The 23,076-nt window shown below is 40.4% G+C and overlaps 1 protein-coding gene across 26 annotated transcripts in view; it reads left to right on the forward strand.

The window, feature by feature from the left end:
• The window catches only part of EHBP1 (EH domain binding protein 1), a 213,215-nt gene that overhangs the window by 76,865 nt on the left and 113,274 nt on the right, over positions 1–23,076 (forward strand). For 15 of the 26 annotated variants that reach the window (XM_040554143.1, XM_040554145.1, XM_040554146.1 and 12 more), the window contains 5 exons: positions 480–661; positions 4,427–4,566; positions 10,654–10,758; positions 11,481–11,603; positions 20,201–20,453. In XM_040554143.1, coding sequence (XP_040410077.1) covers positions 480–661; positions 4,427–4,566; positions 10,654–10,758; positions 11,481–11,603; positions 20,201–20,453 — 803 coding nt within the window. The remainder of the gene's footprint in view (positions 1–479; positions 662–4,426; positions 4,567–10,653; positions 10,759–11,480; positions 11,604–20,200; positions 20,454–23,076) is intronic. The other 11 variants (XM_040554163.1, XM_040554160.1, XM_040554161.1 and 8 more) reach the window with 1 other exon arrangement.

Raw genomic sequence — 23,076 nt, forward strand, 5'->3', positions numbered from 1 at the left:
TGTTGTATTTGAGCACTGAGTACAGACAGTGGTTTGCAATATTAACTTGATAGTCCAGTACCACTACATATAGAAATATATGTGTAATTGAAAGCTATGTCTTCACGGGTTGGATCAACGCCTGCTCCAGTTTGCCAAAGGAGTAATGTGTTTCCCCCATTCTTAAATTGATACCTGTTGTGGTTGCTACTATAAACTCAAGCCCTGAATGACTTAGGGTCTCTAATGGAAGACCACTAATCACAATGGAAGTTGTCTTTTTTATATTGCATTAAGCATGTGTTCAAAGGGCCACCATTAGTGGCTGTGACCTAGGTGTAGAAGTGGGTTTCTGTCTCTTAAAAGGACCATAGGTATCGCTACTGCTTACATACTTGAAAAAAGAATGATGTGGATTTAATTTGTTTGTTTGTTTATGAACATGCAGGTTTTAGTGAACAACAGCTTTTATGTTAGTTTTGTTTTTCCTTTGCTTTCAGGAATCTCCTTCTGGCCGCAGAAAAGCTCTTGCCACCAGCAGCATCAACATGAAGCAATACGCAAGCCCCATGCCTACACAAACAGATGTCAAGTTAAAATTCAAGCCTTTGTCGAAGAAAATAGTATCTGCCACACTACAATTCTCTTTATCTTGTATTTTCCTGAGGGAAGGGAAAGCCACGTAAGTTTTCTGTGTTCTTTTTTTTTTTTTTAACACACACAAATATCCTGCTTCATGTTGCTTTTCAAAGTGTTCTTTGGATAAATAGCTCTTTCTGTATAGAATGGCGGAATTAGAGAGAATCCTTTAGCATACCTATCATTCCTGCCATACTTAGTTTCTTAGTCTGAGTAAGAGCCATTTCTTACTCTGATTATAGCCCTGTGTTCTTCAGAGACAAATAGCTTGTCCTCTGCCATTACAGACATTTTAAATAACAGCAGCTTAAGAATATCTACATGTTTGAAAGCAGCAGGAGTGTCCGTTTGTGCGTGTGTGTACTTTTCCAACAATACCCTTAGCAGACTGCAAGGGAAATGTGGGAAAGAGCACCTAGTTCTATTTCACAAGAAACGGAAGAAAGACAAAACCACTTGCAAGGTGAGAGAGGGTGGAGTCAGAAGTCAGATTTTGGGTCGAACATAAGAACCTCCTGTGAAATGACTTCACGTGGGCACTGATTACCACTGCCCCTACTCACCCACCTAGTTCTGTCCCATATTTCAACAACCTGTGGAGCGTGCAAAGCATACAAGTTGTTTTTCCATATACTATAACCTCTCCTGCAGTTTGTCAGATTCAAGTTGTAGGATGTGAACAACTCTATGTGGCTGGAGGATGGACCATTTGTCACCCATCCCATTTTGCTCTTCCTTTCTGTCCCATATAGGCTATGGGAATGTGAGAAAGGCAGAACAAAAAGAGGTAGATCAGAAAACTACTGTTTTAGTGGTTCTTTTACCTCTTTGTTTGTTTGTTTCTTTTCCCTCCAAAAGGCTAAGGGTTTACTTACTGCTCCTGTTATTCTGAATATACTTGGAGACACATGGCACTGTAGTACCCCCAGATTGTTGTATTAACAGCTTTCCAAAGCTTTGTTATGGCACACATTTTGACATAAAAAGGCTATCTTTTTGTTCGTATGCTTTAAAACCCACAGATGCATTCATTAGTATTACTATTTCCCTCCTCTGGTTAACCCATTGGGAACTACATTTAGAGCTATGATATAAATTTTATTCATATATGATGAATATATTTTTGATATTTTGATATATTAAAATATAGAATGATATTTTGAAGTATTTAGCTGTGGTTTAACATGGCATTGCAGCTGGAAGGAAAAAGTATCAGATAACCTCCTGACTTTTGGGGAATAATCAGCATCTATGAACTATAAACAGACTACTACAGCTCTACTAGACTCTTAGGGCATTTTGAGGCCATAATTTGTAAAAACTGACCCATTTAAGATGGCATATGCCTTCTTCCTGTTGAAATTGACTTGTCTCAGGCTGTAGACTTCAAGTCAGATAGACTGTAAGTTGACAATAGGATTTTAATATTAACCTGAACCAGGAATCTGGGAAAAAAAATAAATCAAAACCTGGTGTTTATGAAAGCATTGATTTTTCAGTATGTGTAAATAGAGAATGCCCTACGAGACAGGGTAAGGTAAGAGAGAGAATTCAGGTGTCAGATACATGAGCATACGAGAAAATGCCTGGGCTGATTTACAGCCTGTTGTAGTTCTATAAAGTGAGGTTCACTTTTATTTTGTGTGTTTTATAGAGAAAATATGGCAACCTTTTGCTGTGCAACACCAAAAACCTTACTTCTTAGACACAGAAGAAAGATTATAAATACATAAAGGACAGTTTAAGAGAAGGAAATAATGCTTTGGAGACCTTTTTATTTCTAAACTTTACATGAGCAAGTGTCATACAAGATCTGAGAACTAACTGCTTCCAGCTATTTGTCTTCAGTGCATGAAAGAGCCTGCCTTTCAATGCAGTTATATAGTATAGTTGACTCTACTAATGCTACATTTTTTCCCCTGTGCTTAAAGAGTTTATTTAACCTATTGGTTATCAAAACAGGAAGATGAAACCTGGAGGATTTTGCATGAATGGAAAGGTCTTTGCAACTTCTTGATAGTTGCTTACTTTATTTTTACAAATAGTTACAGAGCACTTAGTTGGCCCATGTAACTGCAGGTTCTGTAGTGCTGATTACTTTGAAATCAGAGTTCAAATGATTGTCCTGAAGAATTTCTGATTGTAGCATGTTAAATCACTACTTTTAATGCCATGTTTTAAGTGCATCTGTTCCCATGCAGATTTGAGGAATGTTTAGTTAAGTCACTTTCATTAAGTCATTTTCATTCATGCAGATGGTACCTTAAAAATAATTTGTATAGTTTTCCTAGCATTATTAGTCACAAAATCTGTGCACCTAGTTTTATCATGATCACAGCTTCAAAGAACATAGAGTCATTCTACCAATACAGGTTGGAAGGGACCTGTAGGGTTATTTAATCCAATCTCCTGTTGAGAGGAGAGCCAGCTGTGTGATCAGAGCAGTTTGCTCTGGCTTTATCCCATTGGGTCTTGAAAAACTCCAAGACTGGAGACTGTGCAGCCTCTCCAGGCAACCCATGCCATTGCTTGATGGTGACTGCCACACGTTTTTCCTTGCATCAGATTAGAACAGCTCTGGTTTCAGTTTGCCTTTCTGCTGTCTGATGACTCTCTTCCTCCTGCCTTGCACCACTGTCTTCTCAGCCATGTCCTCATAGGTGCTGGTAGACTGCTGCCAGGTGTCCCTGAAGCCATCCAGCTCTTATCCAGGCTCCACGCATCCATTTCCCTCAGCCTCTCTTTGTAGGGCAAATGCTCCTGCTCTCAGCCAGCTCAGTGGTCCCCTGCTGAACTTGTTCCAGTTTCTCAACACCTTTGCCTGTACCGTGAGACCAAACACTGGGACCAAGTACTCTGTATGCAGTCCAACGAGCTCCAAGTGAATGCGAGTCATGACTGCCCTCAGTCTACTGGCTGTGGTCCTGTTAGTGCAGATCAGGATGCTCTTTGCCTCCTTTGGCTGCCAGGGCATGGTGCTGGCTTGCTTTGAGCTTGCTCTCTGCCAAGATCCCTAGGCCATTTTCAGCAGAGCTGCTCCTCAGCCAGGTAATCTCCAGTCTGTCTTACTGCAAGGAGCTAAAAAATACTTGATTAATCCCAATAAACCTAATGAAATGGTTTTCAAAGAGAGGAGGTAAGACCACTGGTGCTTCAGGAATGATAGGTTCTTAAAAAATCTTTTTTTTTTTGTGGAACAAATATAGAATGTCTATTCATCTGAATCTGCCTGCAGTCATCTTTTCAGCAAACGTTTGATGTGAAAGGTACAGTCATGTGAAAGATATCTATATCTGTGTGAGAGAGACAGTCAGATAACAAGTGAAATTGGCCATTGGTATGTTTTTATACCGTTTATGAATTTGTGTATTTAAGAAAGGGATTCTTACCTCTGTAACAGTGTCTGGAGTTTTGAATCAATCTAGTGATAGGTCACATGCAGTGTACGGACAGTAGCTCTGACCAAGCATTTTCACTTTAAGCAAGGGAGACCAGATGTGTATTCAGTAACATTTCTGGACTGGCTTACAGTTTTAAGAATCAGTTATTAAATTAACTCTTAATGCAAGATAGCACCGTTTTTTACCATTTGGAATTATGTTACAAGAAACCTTTCCCTTCAGAAATTAATATACATGAGTGTTTTCATTTTGTTCTTACACTGTATTCAAGATCAGATCTGAGATCAGAGACCTCCCTGAAGAAAAGAAGGCATAAAAACATTTAAAGGATTTTTAATAATGCAGTAGTATCAGATGTGGTATTAACAGACTCCATTTTAATGCCTGGTTTGAAATTTATTGTTTAGGGATGAAGACATGCAAAGCCTGGCTAGTTTGATGAGTATGAAGCAAGCTGATATTGGAAATCTAGATGACTTTGAGGAAGACAATGAAGAAGATGAAGAAAACAGAGTGAATCAAGAGGAAAAGGCTGCGAAAATTACAGGTTGGTTTTGCCACAAGGATGGTAAAAGAGTTTGCTATCCTAATTGCCAACTGTGTTCCCCAGAATTTATCCATATGCTTTATTTGTGTTTTGCTGTAAAGCAATCCAAAACAAAATCTAGGATAATTTGAGCAAACCAGAACCAATAACTGAACCAAGTTTAATTTTTGTGAATTTAGGATAATTGATTAGTGTGTGTGTATGCCTGCTCCCTGTTTTCAGGAGAGAGTACGTGAGGCAGAGAGCATTTTAGGGAAGCAAAGAAACAATGCGATTCTGTAATGTGAACAGAGGACTAAAAGGCAGACAGGAAAGGCCTAGTGAGTGAGAAAGCAAGAGGATGAGCAGAAGTGAAATAAGCATGTGAAAATAACTGTGAAGTGAATTATGCCATCAGTAGGTGCTGAGATTCTGCTCGGTAACGTGGTAATTCCAAGCAGCATACTTCTTTTGCTTGGGAGTGTCTCATGGAAATGAAATCAGGAGACTTGGTGTCTTCACCAACCCTTCAAACAACCTTACTACTATAATTCCATTGAAGTGAGGTGGTATAACCACATTTGAATTTCTTGCTGATGAAAATGCTTAATGTGTCCAGGATAGCTGAAGTAATCGACGTACGTTAGATCAGGATGTGATAAATTGTTGGCAGATATCATTGTATAGTACTGCTCAAGATGAGTTCTGTAGGAATTCTTCGTGTAAGAAAAGAATCAGGAAAGGACAAAGGAACTTTTTGTTCCAGCCTTCTTGCCTGCCAGTGATTTTTAAAAAATGTCTGTTAAAATAATGGGATCCTTCTGTAAAATGGAGTAGAGCATCTCAAGCAATGAAGTGAATTCTCAAATCTATTTTTGAAAGTCTTGAGGAACCTTGGTTGGGTGTTTGGAAACATTACTTGCCTCTCTTCTTTTTGAGCTTTTGTTGCAATTGAAAGGTTCAGCCTGAAGTGATTATTGCTTTGTTACAGTTATCGTTGTGAAAGGATGCAAATATGTTTTCTCCATGCTTTACATATTCAATTAAAAGTTTTGTACCATAATCAAGTCTCTACTTATGCTGTATTTGTCTGGGACATAGCAGATTGGTAAATCCAGAATGAAATATTTGAGAGGGAGAGATGTCTTGCAAGGAGTAGTGAAATACCACTCTGGTCACACTGAAATCACCCTGCAGAGTCTCTGCAACCAGAATAATTCATCTGCACGTTCAGAACAGCAAACAAACACTGACGTGTTCAGCAGGCACTCCTATAATCCCCGAAAGAAGGGCACATGAAGGAGATGCTACATAAAGTTTATATAAACTATTATGCAGATATATTTTATTAAGATATGCCTGGATTCTGCTCTGAGGACTGCTACAGAAAACCCACGTGCAGAAGGACACCAGATGAAAAGCAGCAGATCTTGCTTCTCAACTTTACTATTCTTGCAGTGTTCAGCATCCAAATGAGCAACACCTGAACACACAGAAAGCTGCTGTAGCTCAGTCTATTCTGTCCACTGTCCTTTGTCTACGTAGTGCCCATCCCTGGAGGTAGATGGGGAGGGGTGAGCTGACTGACATACGTTAGGGTAGTTCAGAGCCTTTCCTCCCCGTACACACAATGTCAAGTCCTATCTTGAAGTTTTAGAGGCATTTCAGCTGTTGCAGCTATCGTGGTAAAGGCCAATATAAGATGTTTTAAGCAAACATTGCACTAACTACTTGCAAGGCAGAAGCAATAAGTACTTATTGAATTATGGTATCTGCTCATTGTTCAGCCTGTTCTGATCTGTGTTCCAATGATACAAGATGGCAGGGCCGGCTGTTTTGTGGATGCATCATTCAGGGCACCGAAGGAGGAAGGGTCAGCCTCAGAGCTGTTCGGTTGGCTGTAAGAGCTGAGTTGCTTCGTTAGCCTGACTAACTTTTCCTGAGCTAGACAAGAAGGATAGGAGGGCTATTGAAGGCGAATGAGTACACGTAGTTTTCCAAGTAAATGGGAGAGTATGAAACAAAGGCGGTAAGTAAACATTTATAAATAAAATGTAAAGGATCCATTTCAACACGTGTTCAAGACAATGTAAAGGCTTCTGATTTCATTGCCAGTTGGAGTGACTCCTGTGACAAATATAGTGAGTGGGAAAAACTAATAAAACACCAGGACAGCTCAGGAGCAGAGGAGAATGGGGAATGCTGTCTCTGATAGCTAGAGGTAGGGATCATTGTAGAAAAATAGGAGGAAATATAGAAAGAAGGAAATTAGGGAACAGAACTGATGTGGTGATGTTCTCTTTTTTAATTTATTTTAAAAATAATTGTGTTCACAGAATCCCATAAAGTTAATTGAGGAAGTTACATAACCCTTTTGAAAGCTTGCTGCTCCCAACATTTTCTCATCTCTTGCCTTGTTAGGGTGTTGGCAGCCGAGCGGGCTGGAATGCCTTCGCTGACTCACAGTCCCCTACGGCAAATCACTTTGTCTTGGTGTGCCTGTTTTCCCAACTGTAAAATGGGGATACTGGCTATAGGTACTTCACAGGAACGATGGGAGGATTGCAGAGTTAGTGTTAATGTTTGTAAGCAAGCTTTGAAAAAGCGAAATGCAAGTAGTAAAACAGAAGGGATTATTATCTTTTTGACTCAAGTTCTTCTCATAGAAACGTTGGATGACTCCATGACTGAAATGTTGTCATTCTCAAGCAGCAGCTACAGGTGTTGCTGCCAGTCTTTTTCACAGACGCTGTTCCTTTTGCAGGGTTCAAGAATTAATAAGTTTTCATTCGGTCCCAAGTTACAGTTTTATAGATGAATAAATATATCCACTACTAGGAGAACGTGAGAGACCTGCTGAATAGGGCTCTAGATGGTGCAGGTGAGTTAGGAAACGCTGCTTCTCTTCCTTGATGTGTTGCCTAATGCTGGGCGAGTATCTAGGCCTCTGTTTCTTCAGCTATGAAATCATTGATGCAATTCTGACCTACCTCAAAAGCACTGAGGAATGCGGTGTGGTCAACACAGGAGTTATTGCCATAAAACTGAACTTAAGACGAGACTGAAAGATGTTTTCCCTTCAAAACACCAGTTCCATTCAGAAAAAAATCTCCTTCCATCTCAGACATTTTCCCCTTCCTTCCCAATGTTTCTTCTTTAAATTTATCACATGTAAAAGCTATATCTCCACCTAACTGTTCTGTTTTGTGTGAACATAAAAATAATGTTTGTATCCATGAAATTCAAAGTTTCAAATATTTTAGCTTCTATGTTAATTAAAAAGAAAAAAGATGAATTAAAACCTGCTAGATTTATCCTGTCTGTAGTCCTCAGTTGAAGACGAGGCATTCCAATGTGCTTGAATGAATGTGGCTTGTAACTCTCAAACTTAGGGTAGTAATCCATGCATTGCTTCCCTTTATGTTTTAATTGCTACTTAGCCTTATGCTGAAGTTAATGGTTGCCTCACGCTCCATCCTATGGGAGCGTGAAGACTCTCCTGGGGTGCCACATGGACTGAGCAACATGCCCATGTGCGATCTGTTGCAGGAGTCTGCACCTCAGTGTATTTCAAGAGCAGGCTTCTGGAGACCAATATGGGTAACTCTTTCTTGCCATTTGCAAAACCATACATCTCATACAAGTTTCAGATACCTTTACTCTTTTTTTTTTCAGTAGCACCAAGCTGCTTTAAAAAAAAAAAGTGAGAGAGAAGGAAGAAAAAAACCCTGGTGATTTATACACTGTACTTGTAGAACAAGCTAATATACGTTTGTAGATAATGAGATATATAAAAAAGATAATATAGGGCATAAATCTCCAACCTACCATTTCCACTCTCCAAAAAATGACATAAACCTTTTAATATTGTAATGAGAAACATTGTAGTGCATACGGGTGTTTAGGTTGGCAGATGAGACCAAGTGATTCAGACCACATCAAAGAATTCCCTTTTTTTAAAGCTCTGAATTTAATTTGTTATTTTCTGACAATAAAGACTGAATCGTAATTGTTTTATTTTTTTTCACATGCTGGAATAATAAACTGTAAATCATGTCAGCATCTCACTCTGTTATAAACTAGTAATTTATTTGTACTAGTGTTTTATAAGGTCAATTCTGTTTTATTTGAGTACAGCAAGGTATTTGCCTTTGTGTATCTTGAGTCTTAAATATTCTCACAAGACAGCATTATATTGTTCAGATCTCTAAGGTGTAGACATGATTTTATAATGAGAAAACTAAGAGGTTTTGGGTGGTTTTGGTGTTATTTTTTAGGACAATAGTCTTGTTTGTTGGCACTAAAAAGAAGGAAGTGAGGATGGTGAAATTAACTCTGTGTAGATAGATCTAATCTCATCCAAGTAGGTTTTGATTGAAGATCAAGACTACCGAGGAGGTGCAGTGAGGAGGAATTCTGCTGTGCCTTTGTCACTGTCAGAATTGATTACGCCCCACAGACAGTGGCAGCATAGATCTGCATTGATTTGCAGATAGGCACAGCTTTGCAAAGTGATTTCAAATTGGAAAAAAAAGATTTTAACCAAGTGACCGAAATACCTTCAGGTTCTAGACTCTGTTTTTGCCTTCAGCTTCTTTATGCTGTCTGTGAAGGCAAGAAAAGAAGAGTTGGCTCACCTGGTGAAAGTGTTGCCCTATGAAAAAGTCCAAGTCAGCCCTGCTGGGGAGCTCAGGGTGGCTGTGGGCACCAGCACAAGCTGGTACGGTCACAATGCTGCTCAGTTTTAACCATAGTCTGCTATCTTACTCCTTGTCATTTGTTCATAGAATGAAGATTACTATATGAGAGTCAGTGACAAAAGTTTGTGTTCCTAAACAAATTTGTTTGAGAAAAAGTCAAGTGCAAAACAGCAGCTGGAAGTGTTATGAAGTAATTTTGTGTATACCCAAGAGATTTGAGTTTAAAGGAAATCCAAGGATGGTTGGCTTGTAAATGCACGGTCAGGGCATCCGCACAGCTTCACTGGTGACGCCAGAAGATGTCATCCCTTTACTTCATTGGAAAAATGAGAGATGAAAAAACCTGATGGGGGTCAATGATATTCAAAGAGCAGGACTGTTTCTCCTGCCTGTTTGTGACCCAGAAGGCTGAGGAAGTCTGTCCCCTCTTCACAGGAACGGGTGCCCGAGGCCTTGCAGAGATGCCTCAGGCTCAGTACCTTTTGCTGCAGCACCTGTATTCGTCAGGTGCTGTGGGTAGGAACTACTCGGAGGGGATCAGGGAAGATTTTTTCCCTTTGGGTGCAGGAGTAAGACCACCTTGGTTTTTGTTTCTTTCTTTCCTTCCAGAATTAGGGAGGCATCAACGTTTTGATGAGACTTGAACGTTATGATCAATGCTTGTTAAAATGGTTATTTCATGGCATTCACAACTCTCCGCTATGGACAGAAGTTGAAATAGGATCTTACAAAGCAGTTGGGTGTTATTTGCCCAGCATTACATTAGAAAATGTAAGCACTGTGTGTGTTCAGTACGCGTTCTCATAGCACAATAGTGACCAATTTAGAACAATTATATACGTTCAGCTTGTCACAGGTAGGGTTTTCATGGAGACTGGTTGTAAATGATAAATAATCAGACTGTATGTGTGTGTATAAATAAATCAGATTGTAATAGGCGTACGCATGCGTTAGTTTTCTCTAGCCTTAAGGACTTGATAGGGAGGTAAATTGTTCTGGGGCTCTTTTGTTTCGATTGACAATGGTTTAAAATTTCGGTTTTCTTTGCAAGCAGGAAAACTCTTCAAATTATATTTAGTACATCTGTGTTTTGAACTGAGGTGCATAATTATCCACATAAAACTTAATTACTGTTGCTGACACTAGGAATCCAGCAATGTTTTGTTTATGTCCATTAACCGGGTTTCTTGTTAAATTATCACTGAAGAGTTCTGCACGGTTGCTTTGCTGTAGGTATATCGTTGTAAGGACTTGTTCTAAATGTATTCTCTTAATTAACACTGAATGTCTTCTCTTTTACCCTCTCTCCCTCCCTCTCTCCATCTTTTTCTGGTGACAGTGTCTGTGCCACTTCTGTTTCATTAAATGCCCTTGCCTTACGTTTGTCTTGACTGGCTTCTATTTACAGAAATTGTAAACCAGTTGAATGCTCTGAGCAGCTTAGATGAAGATCAAGATGACTGCATAAAGCAAGCAAATATGCCTTCAGCTAAATCAGCCAGTTCCTCTGAAGGTCTATGAGCTTTCCTCCTTTCTTTCTGTTTCTGATTGTCTGTATTTACTGTGACCTATTACCTTTTGACTCCTGCTTGTGTTCAGCTGTCAGTTTTATCTCTGTGCTTCCACCCAGCATGACTCTCAGTAATTTGTAGTGTATCCAACAGGTAACAACACGATAGAGAAAGAGACTATCCCCTCCACAGCTGCATTGTCATCTGATAATGAACAAGGAAAGAAAAGAAAAAATCACACACATACACAAAGAAAACAAAACCCAAGCCTAAAACAGAAGTTGTGTTGTCAATATTACTTGACCTCTCTAACTTGACAAAATACCTGCTCTCTGATTTTACATGCATGTTACCTCCAAAAATTAAAATTTCATGTTGGTAGTTAACATGTATGTGAACAACCAAAAAGAAATTGCAGCATTTAGCTGGTTAGATGTTCTGTAATATTTATTTAATGAGATAATAGGAAGCTTTCTTGTTATTCATTTCTGTTACATCATGTTCTGATCAGCAAATAGAAGTTTCATTCATTTCACTTTTTTTTTCTTCTCCTTTGTTGTTGTACTACTAAAGTGCATTTGCTTAGTTGTGCAGTTGGTGTCATTCCCTGGTACAGTGTTCAGAGGGACTGTTGATATGTGTTTAAAAAAAAAAACAACAACTTGAAATGTGCTAGATGAGCAGTTCATATGTATATTGAAGCAATATTCCCACTTATTTCTAGAGCTTATCAATAAGCTTAATTTCCTGGATGAAGAGGAACCAGACCTGGCTAACTCTAGTACGAACCCTTTTGGTGATCCCGATGCAGCAGAATTAAATCCATTTGGAGACCCTGATGCAGAAGGTAATGGATTTGTTTTACATAATTCATCACTAATTGCAAATGCTTAAAGAAACATTACATTTTTTTTGTAGGGCTACATATGAGGAATGCTATGTTGATAAACTACAATTATTGCATGAGGTACAGAGGTTGCAATAGCAGTAATCCAGTTGCCACTGGAAAATGGGTTTATCCTTTGAGTCACATCCTTAAGTGTATTTGCTCTTGGGGGCTACAAGCTTAGAGTTGTACCGGAGACTTTTAGACTTACCAGGTGTCCTACTACTGCTCACCTCATAGACTGCATATTCAGTTACATGAGCACAGCATACTGTCAAGTGCCTCTGTTCCACGTGGAACAATCTTCACTGCATCACAGCTATTCTTGGTTTAGGTTAGCTCTAATCTTCATTATTACAATTTAATTGTATCTCTTTCATTCTTCCCTTTTCACTTTTATGGCTTCCTTAGTTAAGCCTTCTGGCACTGCGCCTTGCACCACGTGGTAGGTGTTAATCCCCTTTCCAGACCAACATGCCCATTCTTGTTTTCTTTGGGTGAGAAATACAACCCCTTTAAGTATTTAATCAGAGACTTCAGCCACGAGGCTGAAAAGCAGCACCAGAATGGGGATCTCTGCTGTCCTCAACTCCATGTCCAGATGTGCAGATTTCCATCTGCTGCCATCCAAAAAAAAAAAAAATACCAGAAGATCTCTACTCATATTTTCCTGTTTGGTGCTCCAAGAGTTGTCTTCCCATAGAAGATCCCAAGAAGTATCTTTGGCCAAACCCTGGGAGCCATTCTGTAATGGCAGTAGAAAAGAACCATACCAGGCAGCTAAGAGCCCAGGGTACAGCGATGGCATTTCTCATGCCATGTCCAATGAGGATGCACTTCTGAGCTGTAGTTTCTGCCTGTGGGTGCTCTTTCTCTGGACAAGCTGAATGTTTACTTGCCACATGGCTTTTCTGCCTTCAGAATCCACAGAGGCTAATGTGGGTGGTGATTTAAATCATGTAATACTTGGACAGTGGTGTAGTCCTACAGTCTGTATTTCTCAAACAGGGGTGTTGCACTATCCTCTGTATTTGGCCACTGAAGCCATAAAGCCACTATCCCAGGCTCCTTCTCCCCATTGCAGAGTTGTCAGGTGTCAAGAGCTGCAGAAGTGAGTTGTCTGAGGTTTGTAGGTACTGATATATATATGGATTATGTTCTGGTGTCCAGATCTTTGGCTTCATTTCCCGTCTGCACCTCAGCTATGAATTCCCTTAGGATCAGAGGAGGAGGCAGAATAACCAAAACACTTATTCATTTAGTTGCCCATGCACAACTTTCTCTCAAAGACTCAGCCTGTATTCCTTTCTTTCTTCTCTGCTCTAGAAATAAGAGCTCCCTTCTCCCTGGAGAGAGCTGTCCAAGTCTTATCTTACCTTATCTGCTATCTTCCAAACCCAGCTTTTCTTCCCTTCCCAGTGAAAACCTACCGTCAGCGGCAGCCCTACTGACGATGAAATATAGGAACTAAGAATAAGTTCCTTCTCATCTCAGGAACATGGAGCTGGAAACTGGTTGTTTCTTAGTGTTGGAGTGACTTGATGCCTCATATCACGTTCCCCAAAGACTCCCCATCTATGTAGGTCACAGTTTTTCAGTCACTTGTGGTCCCTTTGATGGCAGCACGTAAATCTTTACTGCCATCTTAAAGCACAGTCATGGACACTTTTCCATTCCTCTGGATCTGCTCTGTGTACTTGGCCAGGCTGTTGGGTCCCCAAAGAAGACTCATCTACATGGCTGTGGGCAGCAACGCTGAGCTGTTGGGTGTGTATGTGCCAAATACTCCTCCCACACATTGTCACCCTCATGCAGCAGTCAACGTACAATAATGTGACAGTGATTTTGATAAACAGGGTGTCACTGGATTCTTCCTACTGTGTCATAGGTGTTTTTTATTTGGGAGGGATGGAGACACAGCGAGGTTCATGTGAGAGCAATGTGTCTTCCTGGAGCACTGAGCCGTGTGGAAATCGGAGGCGTCTCAGGCTGTCAGATCAAAAGTGGGACACCTGGTGTGGCATTTTTAAAGGTTTTGCTTTATGATTAGTGGCTCCCTGAGGACTTTTAGCCACCTTGGACGCCTCTGAGAAGTTCTGGCTCTTCCACTGCAGAGCTTCCTTGTCCCTATAATGGGCATTGATGGTGTTCATCCTTCTTGAGCTGCACCTGTCCTCCATGCCTCTTCCTTCAACAGAAAGTTGAGGGGGGAAAAAGTGCCGAGACAAATTAGTTACAGCAGGTCTGGTCTTCAACAACAGAGGGAATCTCTTAGGCCTGTCTACGGCTAATCAGATCAGTATCTACACATGGGGTGCACCTAGACATTACTGATTTGGGGAGATTTCCCTTTGCTTTGGACTACAATTTGAAGTCAGAGTACTGCAGTTGTTCTTACCCTGTCACCCTACCACAGAGGATTGCCTCGTTTGTTTCCCACTTGGCTACAGGTATAGTCTGTCTTAGTTTAGGACATTTCTTCTATGCTGAGACCGCAGTCGAAGTTTTGTTGCTGCTTCTTATGAAGCTCTTAGAGACCATGCCCACTTGTGTTTTTTTGTTGTTTTTTTTCCTTCCTTCAGTGAATGTGACCTTTTTGGTGGCCGCCTGGGAGCATGACAGAGGTTCAAGAGTACAAGGCAGATTTTCTCCTACAGGCTTAGAGTCACGTTACCTGTTTCACTTGCCTTGTGATCTGCTTAAATCAGGAGATTAACCTTTTATGCAAACAGGGATGAGGTATTTTTCGATCCACTACATGTTAGTCTGCTTTATCTTTGCATCTGGACAAAGCAAAGTCTTGAATTTAGATTCTCTGCGAAAGTTCAGAGGCTCTCCGTAGAATTTGTAACTTAATTTTGCCAAGACGTGTGGAGCAGCCACCTGGAGCCTCCTTTCCCAAGTACTTTGCCTTTGGAGACTAGAAGGCACGATGTGCCATTTGGCAGAGCAGCCCAGGGATATTCCCAGCGAGCCTGTAACCTGTGTGCTTGCTGAGATTGCTTGCAGTCACCCAGGGTATGAATATGTATGCACTGACAGTCACTCAAAGAGCAAGGAGGATTACTTGCCAGTAGATGCTTGTTTCCTAGACAGATATTACTTGTTCCTTTCCACAAACCAGCTACTTTCCCTCTACCTTTCTAATCCCATAATCATCTAACTCTGGGAATTCAGGGTGGAGTGCTCCCAGCATCCGTGTGCACACTGAGGGTGCTTTGCAGGGCAGAGGGTCGTCAGCAAACCGTCCTTGCCAGGTTTAAAAGTCCGTGGTGTAAAGGATCACGTACAGGGGAGTGAATATGCATATGAACAATTTGACTCAAAAAATCTTTCAGTCCATCTTCTGGTTGACATGTCAGCCAGAGCCTTATTCTCTCTGTAGGTCAACTGGACATTAGAAATCTGGAAAATCAAAACCAGTCTTCTCCTGCAATACATCTCTGCAGCTTTGATGCTAGACAATATGTTGACGATCGTACGAGGAGTGCCTTTTAGGTTGTCTTTTAGTTTCATTACAACAGAACTCTACAATCAGATAATTTTTGTGCAAAATATTTTACATGTGGAAGGCAACGTAGCCAACAAATGCAAATAGGAAACCACGTAACACTGTCAGTGTTCCAGGCAATTGTTTTAATTAGGTGGGGAATGCTGTATTTGAAGTTGCATGTGACCAGGATAAGTTTCCTGCAACACACCTGAGAAGTGAGAGTAACTATTTTCTGCCACTACCTCCCTTTTTCATTTAAAACAGTGTTTCCTTTACCAGTGTATTTCTTTACCTTGTGTGTAGACTTCTGAGCTCTCTGCAGCACGTGTTACACTGCAAATGAAAGTGGTTTTCTTCGCAGTTCTAAAACCCAGCAGCCTTACGGGATAGTCCTAAGGAGAGCAGTACAAGAACCAATATACGGGAGAAAAGATTACTCTCCTCTTTATATTTCATTATGAAATGTAATGTTGGTGCTGGTGCAGGCATTAATAAAAGTAAGAGAAAATCATCTGTGGTTTACATGGATGCCAGTCATTATGCTTTCTAGAAGTACTGGGAAGTACCATTTTTATTCTGTGCTGTTCATTACGCCGCTCACATCACCATCATGTCTGTGTGCCTGCCAGTAGTGCAGTAAATGGCAGAACTAAGTATCTTTCACATGTGGCTTGTTCTTTCATCCCTTGCCAAGGGGAAAGTTGTGTGTGTAATGTTTTGGTGGGGGGGTTGTTTGGTTTTAAGGGATATGTCACAATATGTTTGCGTTACAAAAGGCAAGTGGGTTGAAGGGCAGGGTGATTTTTGGAGATCCTCTGGGAACTAGAAGGCTGATTGTGCAGATAGGTAGTGCCAGTCAGTGATTACTATCACAAGCAGTCTTTCTCAGTGCAGTTAGGGCAGGTAGTGTCTCCAGAATCTGGCACAAGAGCAGATGGTGCTTCTGCTGTAGTAATACTCTACCTGTTCTCTTGTCACTCCTACCCCTGTGGCTTTATTACTTAACCGTGCAAAATTATTGTGTGTTTGACCCTTTGAGTGCCAAGCTGCAAATGTATTTTTTTAAAATCTGTGTAGAGACCTGCAATTAAAAAATGAGTTCAAGGAGTGACCTGAGTCCTGTGTTTTCAGCTGTGATTAATGATGGAGGGAGGCAGGAAAATAGGTAGTGCCATTGGTGTAAAATCGGCCTGAAGAAGGAAATAAGCTGTTTTGAAGCTGTTGAATATTCAGCCCTCCAAAATGCAATAACCAACGTCGTTAGCTCCTGCAGAAAATACACGTGTCTTTGTTACAGAGAAAGGTAACAGTGGCTGCAGCGTTAAGAGCAGTGGTGGTGGGTCACTGTCCTGGCAAATCAATTAGTTTTAGAGGAGCTCACAAAGTGATGACCAACACTTGACACAAAAGGTAGATACGAAGGGTTTCAGAGACCCCATGGGAGATATCCTGTCTGGGTTCAGGAGAGGGAATGCTTTCCCTGGATTTTTGGGGTCCACTCTTTGCTCTGCCTGCTCGTCGTCATGCTGCGCCTTGCAGCAGGAGCTTGGCTCAGAGAGGAGCATCACCGTGGCTGCTGGCAGAGCAGAATGGAGCAGATCCCAAAAGCTGTTCTCTGTTTCTGGAGGCTGGCTAATGAGCCTCCGGGCTGTGCTCCCCAGTGGAGGACAGGGACCCTCCCTTCTGCAGGGACAGTCGGGGAAGCAGAGAAAAAACAAATTGCCTCCTGGATGACAGTAGGAGAGACAAGGAGGGGAGGGACAAGCTCTTTGGGTTCTAGTGAGCCCCTGCAGAACCCTGCCTGTAAAAGTCTTAAAAGCGATACGTTTAGAAGCTCCTTAGCTCCTTTACTTTTAGCCTATGTGTAGAATTTTGTGAAATCTTTTAAGCCAAAGGTCCCTCGCTGCTGACCTGCAGTGCTCTGCATGTAAGACCAAACCTGTAGTTACTGCTGAGCCAATGAACAAGAGAAAGAAATTTGTCCTAGTTAAGGTTACAGCACTTCATCCATAGTGTTGAAATAGAAAGAATTGCAAAAACCATTTGCATTGCCCCTTAAAATGTATCAGATTTAAATATTTAACTCATTGTTTCCAGGAGAAACATAAAAGCAAATGGAAAATCAGGGCCTACCATGCAGTTGTAAGAGATGGTTTCCCTGAATGTTTTTAACTTCAGGAAATCCTATAAACATTCCTTCTAGTAAAAGGTCCCCCCATTTTAAACTGAAATGCATGCATCCAGCACAATTGTTTAATTGTATGAATATTTCTTCGAATGCCATGTGTGAGTTATCAGGAAGGTCAAATGGGTTGGTCCTAACAGCGGCTGTTTCTTTGCTTTGACTGTAAAGGGGTCTAGATAATTAGCTCAGCTGTAGGTACCCACCCTGAGGACATCTCGGGGCAAGCAGAGCAAAACTTCTGCTTGTCATCAGCACCTGCACTGGATGCTAAAGTGAGCCAATATAGGATCTCTCTTCCCATTTTAGCTTAAACTAAATGAAAACTTGCATTAGAAATATTGACCTATGCTCTGATGTATTTAATCTATAATGCTGTCAGAGATTCATGCTTGATATGATTGTATCTGTATTTTTAAAAGTTTTCACCTTCACCGATGTCTTTTCCCTTAAGTTAAACTGTTGACCTTCAATATTATCTTCTTTCTCCAAAACATCTCTCTCAGAAAGATGCAAACTTACGAACAAACCACCACAGCATCAGTGAGGGTATGAGCTTAACATGCGTCCCCTGCTGTGCAGTGACTGCCCTTTCTCCCAGGGTAAATGTAGTTTACATCCCGGTTATGAATGGATAAACATGTTGTATTTACTCTGGGGTAGGAGTGAACGCATGCTACGGTTGAAATACTGCAAATATGTTCCCTGTTCTGTCCTACAGTAGTTTGTCTACATGTCCACCACAGCTGAGATGTTTGTGTGACGTTCAGGTGAGGCTTAGCCAGCTTTAATGGAAACAGGACCTCTTTTTTTAGGTTTAGCTAAAGTTGTTATGGCAGCCAGCCCTGTTTTATTTATATATTTTCCTCTAGCCACAAGGATTCAGATTAATTAGTTCTTTTTTATAATATGTTTTTCACAATGTAAAGGTTGTTTGACTGTTAGGCATAATAATAAATTTCAGTGATCTCACTTCGCTTTCTTCTCATCCCATTTTGGTTCAATGTCTGGTTTACACTTCGGTCTCTTTTTCACCTCAGTTTTTGATGTGAGACAGTGTCAGCTGCATTCTGAAACTGAAGTTAAATGTAAGAACTCAGAGTATGTACAGAATTTAGGTGTGAGTGTACTGTATGTGTTGCTTCTTTAATGCTAAGTTAAACCAGGTTGGGGAAGGAATAAGAAACTGTAAACCTCACCCGGAGTTAAAGGAATTTTTTAATGTAATTTTCTGTGTAATCACCAAAGGGAAATCCCACAGGCACAAGCACTGTGCATAGTCATAAGTGTGTCTGCCAGTCAGAACCTGCCGTGCTGTCTGGCAAAGAACAATTCTATTTTGTTTCACCCAGTGGAGATCACCCTCAGTCCCAGATGAGTGATTTGTCTCCTGAGTGTCCATATAGCATTTAAGTAAGATTTTCATTATTTTATTCCTTTATTCCAGACAAACCCATTTGGTTTCTAAATTTCTGGCCGTGGAAAAGAGATCCATCACTTCAAAGACAGACCCTTAGAATGAGCATAAAAGATAATATGTTAATACAGCCTTTGCAGTTCAAATGTGAAGAACCAAAAAGAAGAAAGGGACTAAAAACCTAAGGTTATTCCTAAACCAAAATCTTTCCAGTAGATCTCAGTTGCTCCAAGAAGGAGTGAAGCCTTTCCTGCTGCAGGATTCGTGACTTGAGCACATCCTCCATCTGTGGCCTAGCAGCTGCAGCGCTGTTCCTGGCGTTGCCCCGTGCCTCTGGTAGTTGATCAGCTGGCAATTTTGTCTTCCCAAGAGTTTGTTTAGTGACAAGTACACTTGGAACTCCATCTTTTATTACTTTTAGAGCCCTGCTACAAAGAACATTTAATGTTTTTCTTTTAAAGCTAAAAGGTATTTTGCTTCACTAAATCTGAAAAAGAAACACTTTCCGTCAAGAAGAGTGTGGGAGTGGTTACTGGAAATTAGCTTTTAATAACCCTACATTGAATTTCCTATTTGCATAGATTTTGAAAGCACATCAAATCCAATATTGAACTGATCATTTGATGCTGCAGGAGGAGGAAGATTAATGGTACTATGTGTCATTGTAAGAAATGTTGTATTGCTGTGTGGGGATTTGTATCATTCAATATCCAGCAGCCCTTCACTTTTGTGTGATGTTCTTTCTGTGGTGTCTGTTACTCAAAGGCCTGCATGGAGCTCCAGGTTGCTAATAAGTTTTTGCTGTACAGCCCAAATAATAGATGAGTAATTTGATTATCCATCTCTTTAGGGTCAATTTAAATTCATTTTTACTGTGAGACTCTGTATTGTTACCAGGAGCCGTTAGCGGTGAAAATATGTGTTTTGAACTGTAATTACTGGTCATACCTAATAACTGATTTTAGTTCAGTCATTTTAAGAAATGAAAAGAGCACCTACTAGTTATCACCATTTTTAATACACAATAAAAGTAATTTTATTTTAAAAATATAGGGTATCTATTTTCTTTATTAAAAGCTCAACTAAATAATTAAGAACGTTTTGTTAGGATACGAATTGGCTAATAGCTTGGGAAAATGTTTTAAAATCTGCTGTGATACCATTTATATGACAAATAAGAAAACTAATAACAAATTACATTGGAAGCACTTTAGTAAGTGAGAAAATGAAGCCTATTCAATATACTCCAGATGCAATGACCCTTTGGAAGACCCTGTTTCGGAATAAACAAGATTGCATTGCAAATAAATAAAGCATGAAAATTCATCAAAGGCTAGGACTTTATGTAGATAAAATTAGGAAGCAAACCTTTTCATAAGCCCTCGAAATGTACAGATCTGATAAAAATGGCATTTTTTTTTTCTGTGTTCAATCTGCTTAATGATTTTCTTGTTGTTGTTTGGTAGAACCGGATACTGAAATCGCTTCATCTTCAAAGCCAGAAGAAAGTTTCTATGCTGACAGTTACAGTCCCTTCAAGGATGAAGATGCCCCAGAGTACTTGAACCCATTTGATGAGCCAGATCCTGAGCCTGAAGCATTTGTAACTGCAAGAGATTCTTCTCCTCAACCTGCGAAAAGGAAAAATGTCAGACCCGTGGATATGAGTAAATACCTCTATGCAGATACCTCCAAAGCCGAAGAGGAAGAGCTAGATGAGTAAGTATGATTCTTCATCTTTCAGTGGCCTTGGGAGCATTAGTGGGATCCCTGGCTTAATCTTGAGGTGTATTGGGTTCAGTCATGGTGATCCTTAATCACCTCCCCAGGACAGACTGATCTTCAGCTCGGCAGTAGGAAATACCATACCCCCAAGTCATAGTGTTCAGCTGAATGTGATCAGTTAGGAAATGCTTCTTTGCCTCACTGATAGCAAGTTACTTGATAGGGAACAAGTCTGCGTACCTTTTTGGCAATTCATGCTCTGCCAGTTGTATATGAGCCAAAAATTAAGGAGCAGCAGAGCTTGGGCCTTCCTGTCTTTTTTGCCATTATTTTCGCTACTTAAAATAATGATTTTTGTTGATGATAATGGAGAGTTTATTCTATATTGGTGTGCAGTATGTGTAAAGGAAAGGCTCTGTGCTGTCTGCGTAGCACATTTTGAAATTCTCATAAAACTAAATCTTTGTATTGGAAAGCTAACACTATATGCGTTTTGTTAGGTTGTTTCTTTTATCATAACCACACACATCTTTTATAAACTCCCACTGATTGCCTTGTGTTGTAGTATAGAAACCTAACAAGGAGTGAGTTTTTTGCAATAGCTGTGCAGTTTGGGAAGGTTGAAGGTGTGTGCTTACTCCTTGTTTGTGGTTATTAGTCACCAACCACACCACTCATGAGATAGTTTATGGTGATTACACATGAGCAATTTTACAGACAACAACAGTAATTAACGTTTAGTTTTACGGTACTGAATAAGATTTATCATGGCATGACATTTGCATTACTTTAATGTCAAATATTAAAACAGGTGTCCTGCTGTCATCTTCATGTTTCTCTGTTTATAGCCATGTTCTAGGAAATTGAAGAATTCCCATGCACTCTAACAGAAATGTATAAAGGACCCTGCAGTGTCTTTTCCTTTTAAAGCTCTGTGGCTGTGGATATGTTGATGTTGTTATTTTGTGGAAAATAGAAGAAAAAAAAGGCATTGGTGAATGATTTCTCTGCCAGGCCTGTTCATCGGGGCACTGCCTGAAGAAACAGCACTGGCTGCTGTATCTTCAGATCCCAGTGTGATCACACTGTTGACATTCACAGCAGCCATCCCTGATTGTTCGCCGATCACCAGAATCCGCAGGGAAAAATAATACATATATATACATATATACACACACTTTTATATCTTCGACAACAGGTTTTTATGTCCAGATGCCCCAGTAGGTACCTCTTGCCACTTTCCTCCCAGGCTACAGGAATCATTGAAAAAGACATGGAGACTTTTTTTTTTTAAACGTAATGGGTAAAGCATGGCAAGGAGAACCCTTGGATCTTTGTATTGAAACACTCTGGAGGAAAAACATGTAGTAATAGAACTCTAGTCTAGGAACATAAAACTTCTGATGCTAACTCACCCCTAAAAACATTATTTTGCTTCACCTTGTGTCATTAATTTTCATTTTTTTGGTAAAAAGTTCCTGCTAAGGATACGCATGGTATGATAAACACTGAAGGAAAGATTTTCATAAGCAGTGTCAGTTTGTGTGTCCTATATCACAAGGGTTTATGTCCAGGTGCGTATTGTTTCTTATCTAATGTGAATATGGATGTTTTTATTATCCAAGTGGTTAATCTTCTTCCAAATCCTTCTAAAGTCTAGGCTTCAGTGTCAATTTCCACAAGAAAATAAGGTATCACATGGAGCATATTTCCTTTTATTGACTGGAAGTAAGTTAGCCTTCCAATCCCATCTGTTGGCTTCTAAGAACAACCATTAGGACTACCGAGTTTATCTGCCATAAACTGTTGCTGTGTTCTTTATCTCTAGCGTGTTCGCCATTACTTGCCACTTGTCTAAGCTAAGCAGTGCTAACTTTTTCAATCTCTCTTCATACAGAAGTCTCTTCATGTCTCTAATCATTTTCATCGCACGTCTCGGGACCCTCTTTTTTCTTCTGCTGTGTCTCTATTTTGAGATGTGTTGACTTGACCTCAGCAGTGTAACGAGACAAGGCTGAACAACTGGGTCATATCATGGCATTAGAAACTTTGCATATTATTTTCAACCTCTCTCCTAACATCTTATTTTCTGAGTTGTGTTGTTTTGGGTTGGTTTTTAATCATGTTTGACTATCCCTGGTCCAGTGCTTTCCCTGGGAATGGCTCTGAACCTGGTAGATGGAAGACATAAGAAATAGCAGTCTCCTGAAGGACACTTACTGTCACCCAGGAAAGTTTCGGTGGGGTTCACTTAGTGCACCCCTTGGCATTCTCCTCTTCTATTGTGTGGGAAATGTGATGCTGTGTCCTGGGAAAACACATGTCACTGAAAATCAGGACCCTTGTCCCACTCTGCTTTGGCAAATCACGAATTGGGATTCTGGACTCAGAACTTGCACAAAGCACCCTAAGACCTGAACTCTGCTTCCAGTTTTGTAACAAACTCCCGTTGTAATCTTGGACAAGGTACTTACCCTCGCTGCGCCTCTGTGGAGGATTTACCTTGGGTAATTGGCTTAATGCAAACCTATTTCACTAATGGTTGTGAAGATAATGTAGCATTTCACAACACGCGTAAGCAAAGGCTAGTCACAAGCATCGGCGTAATGAGGCGTTG

Source organism: Cygnus olor, chromosome 3, assembly GCF_009769625.2.
Source record: "Cygnus olor isolate bCygOlo1 chromosome 3, bCygOlo1.pri.v2, whole genome shotgun sequence".
NCBI classification, from domain to species: domain Eukaryota; kingdom Metazoa; phylum Chordata; class Aves; order Anseriformes; family Anatidae; genus Cygnus; species Cygnus olor.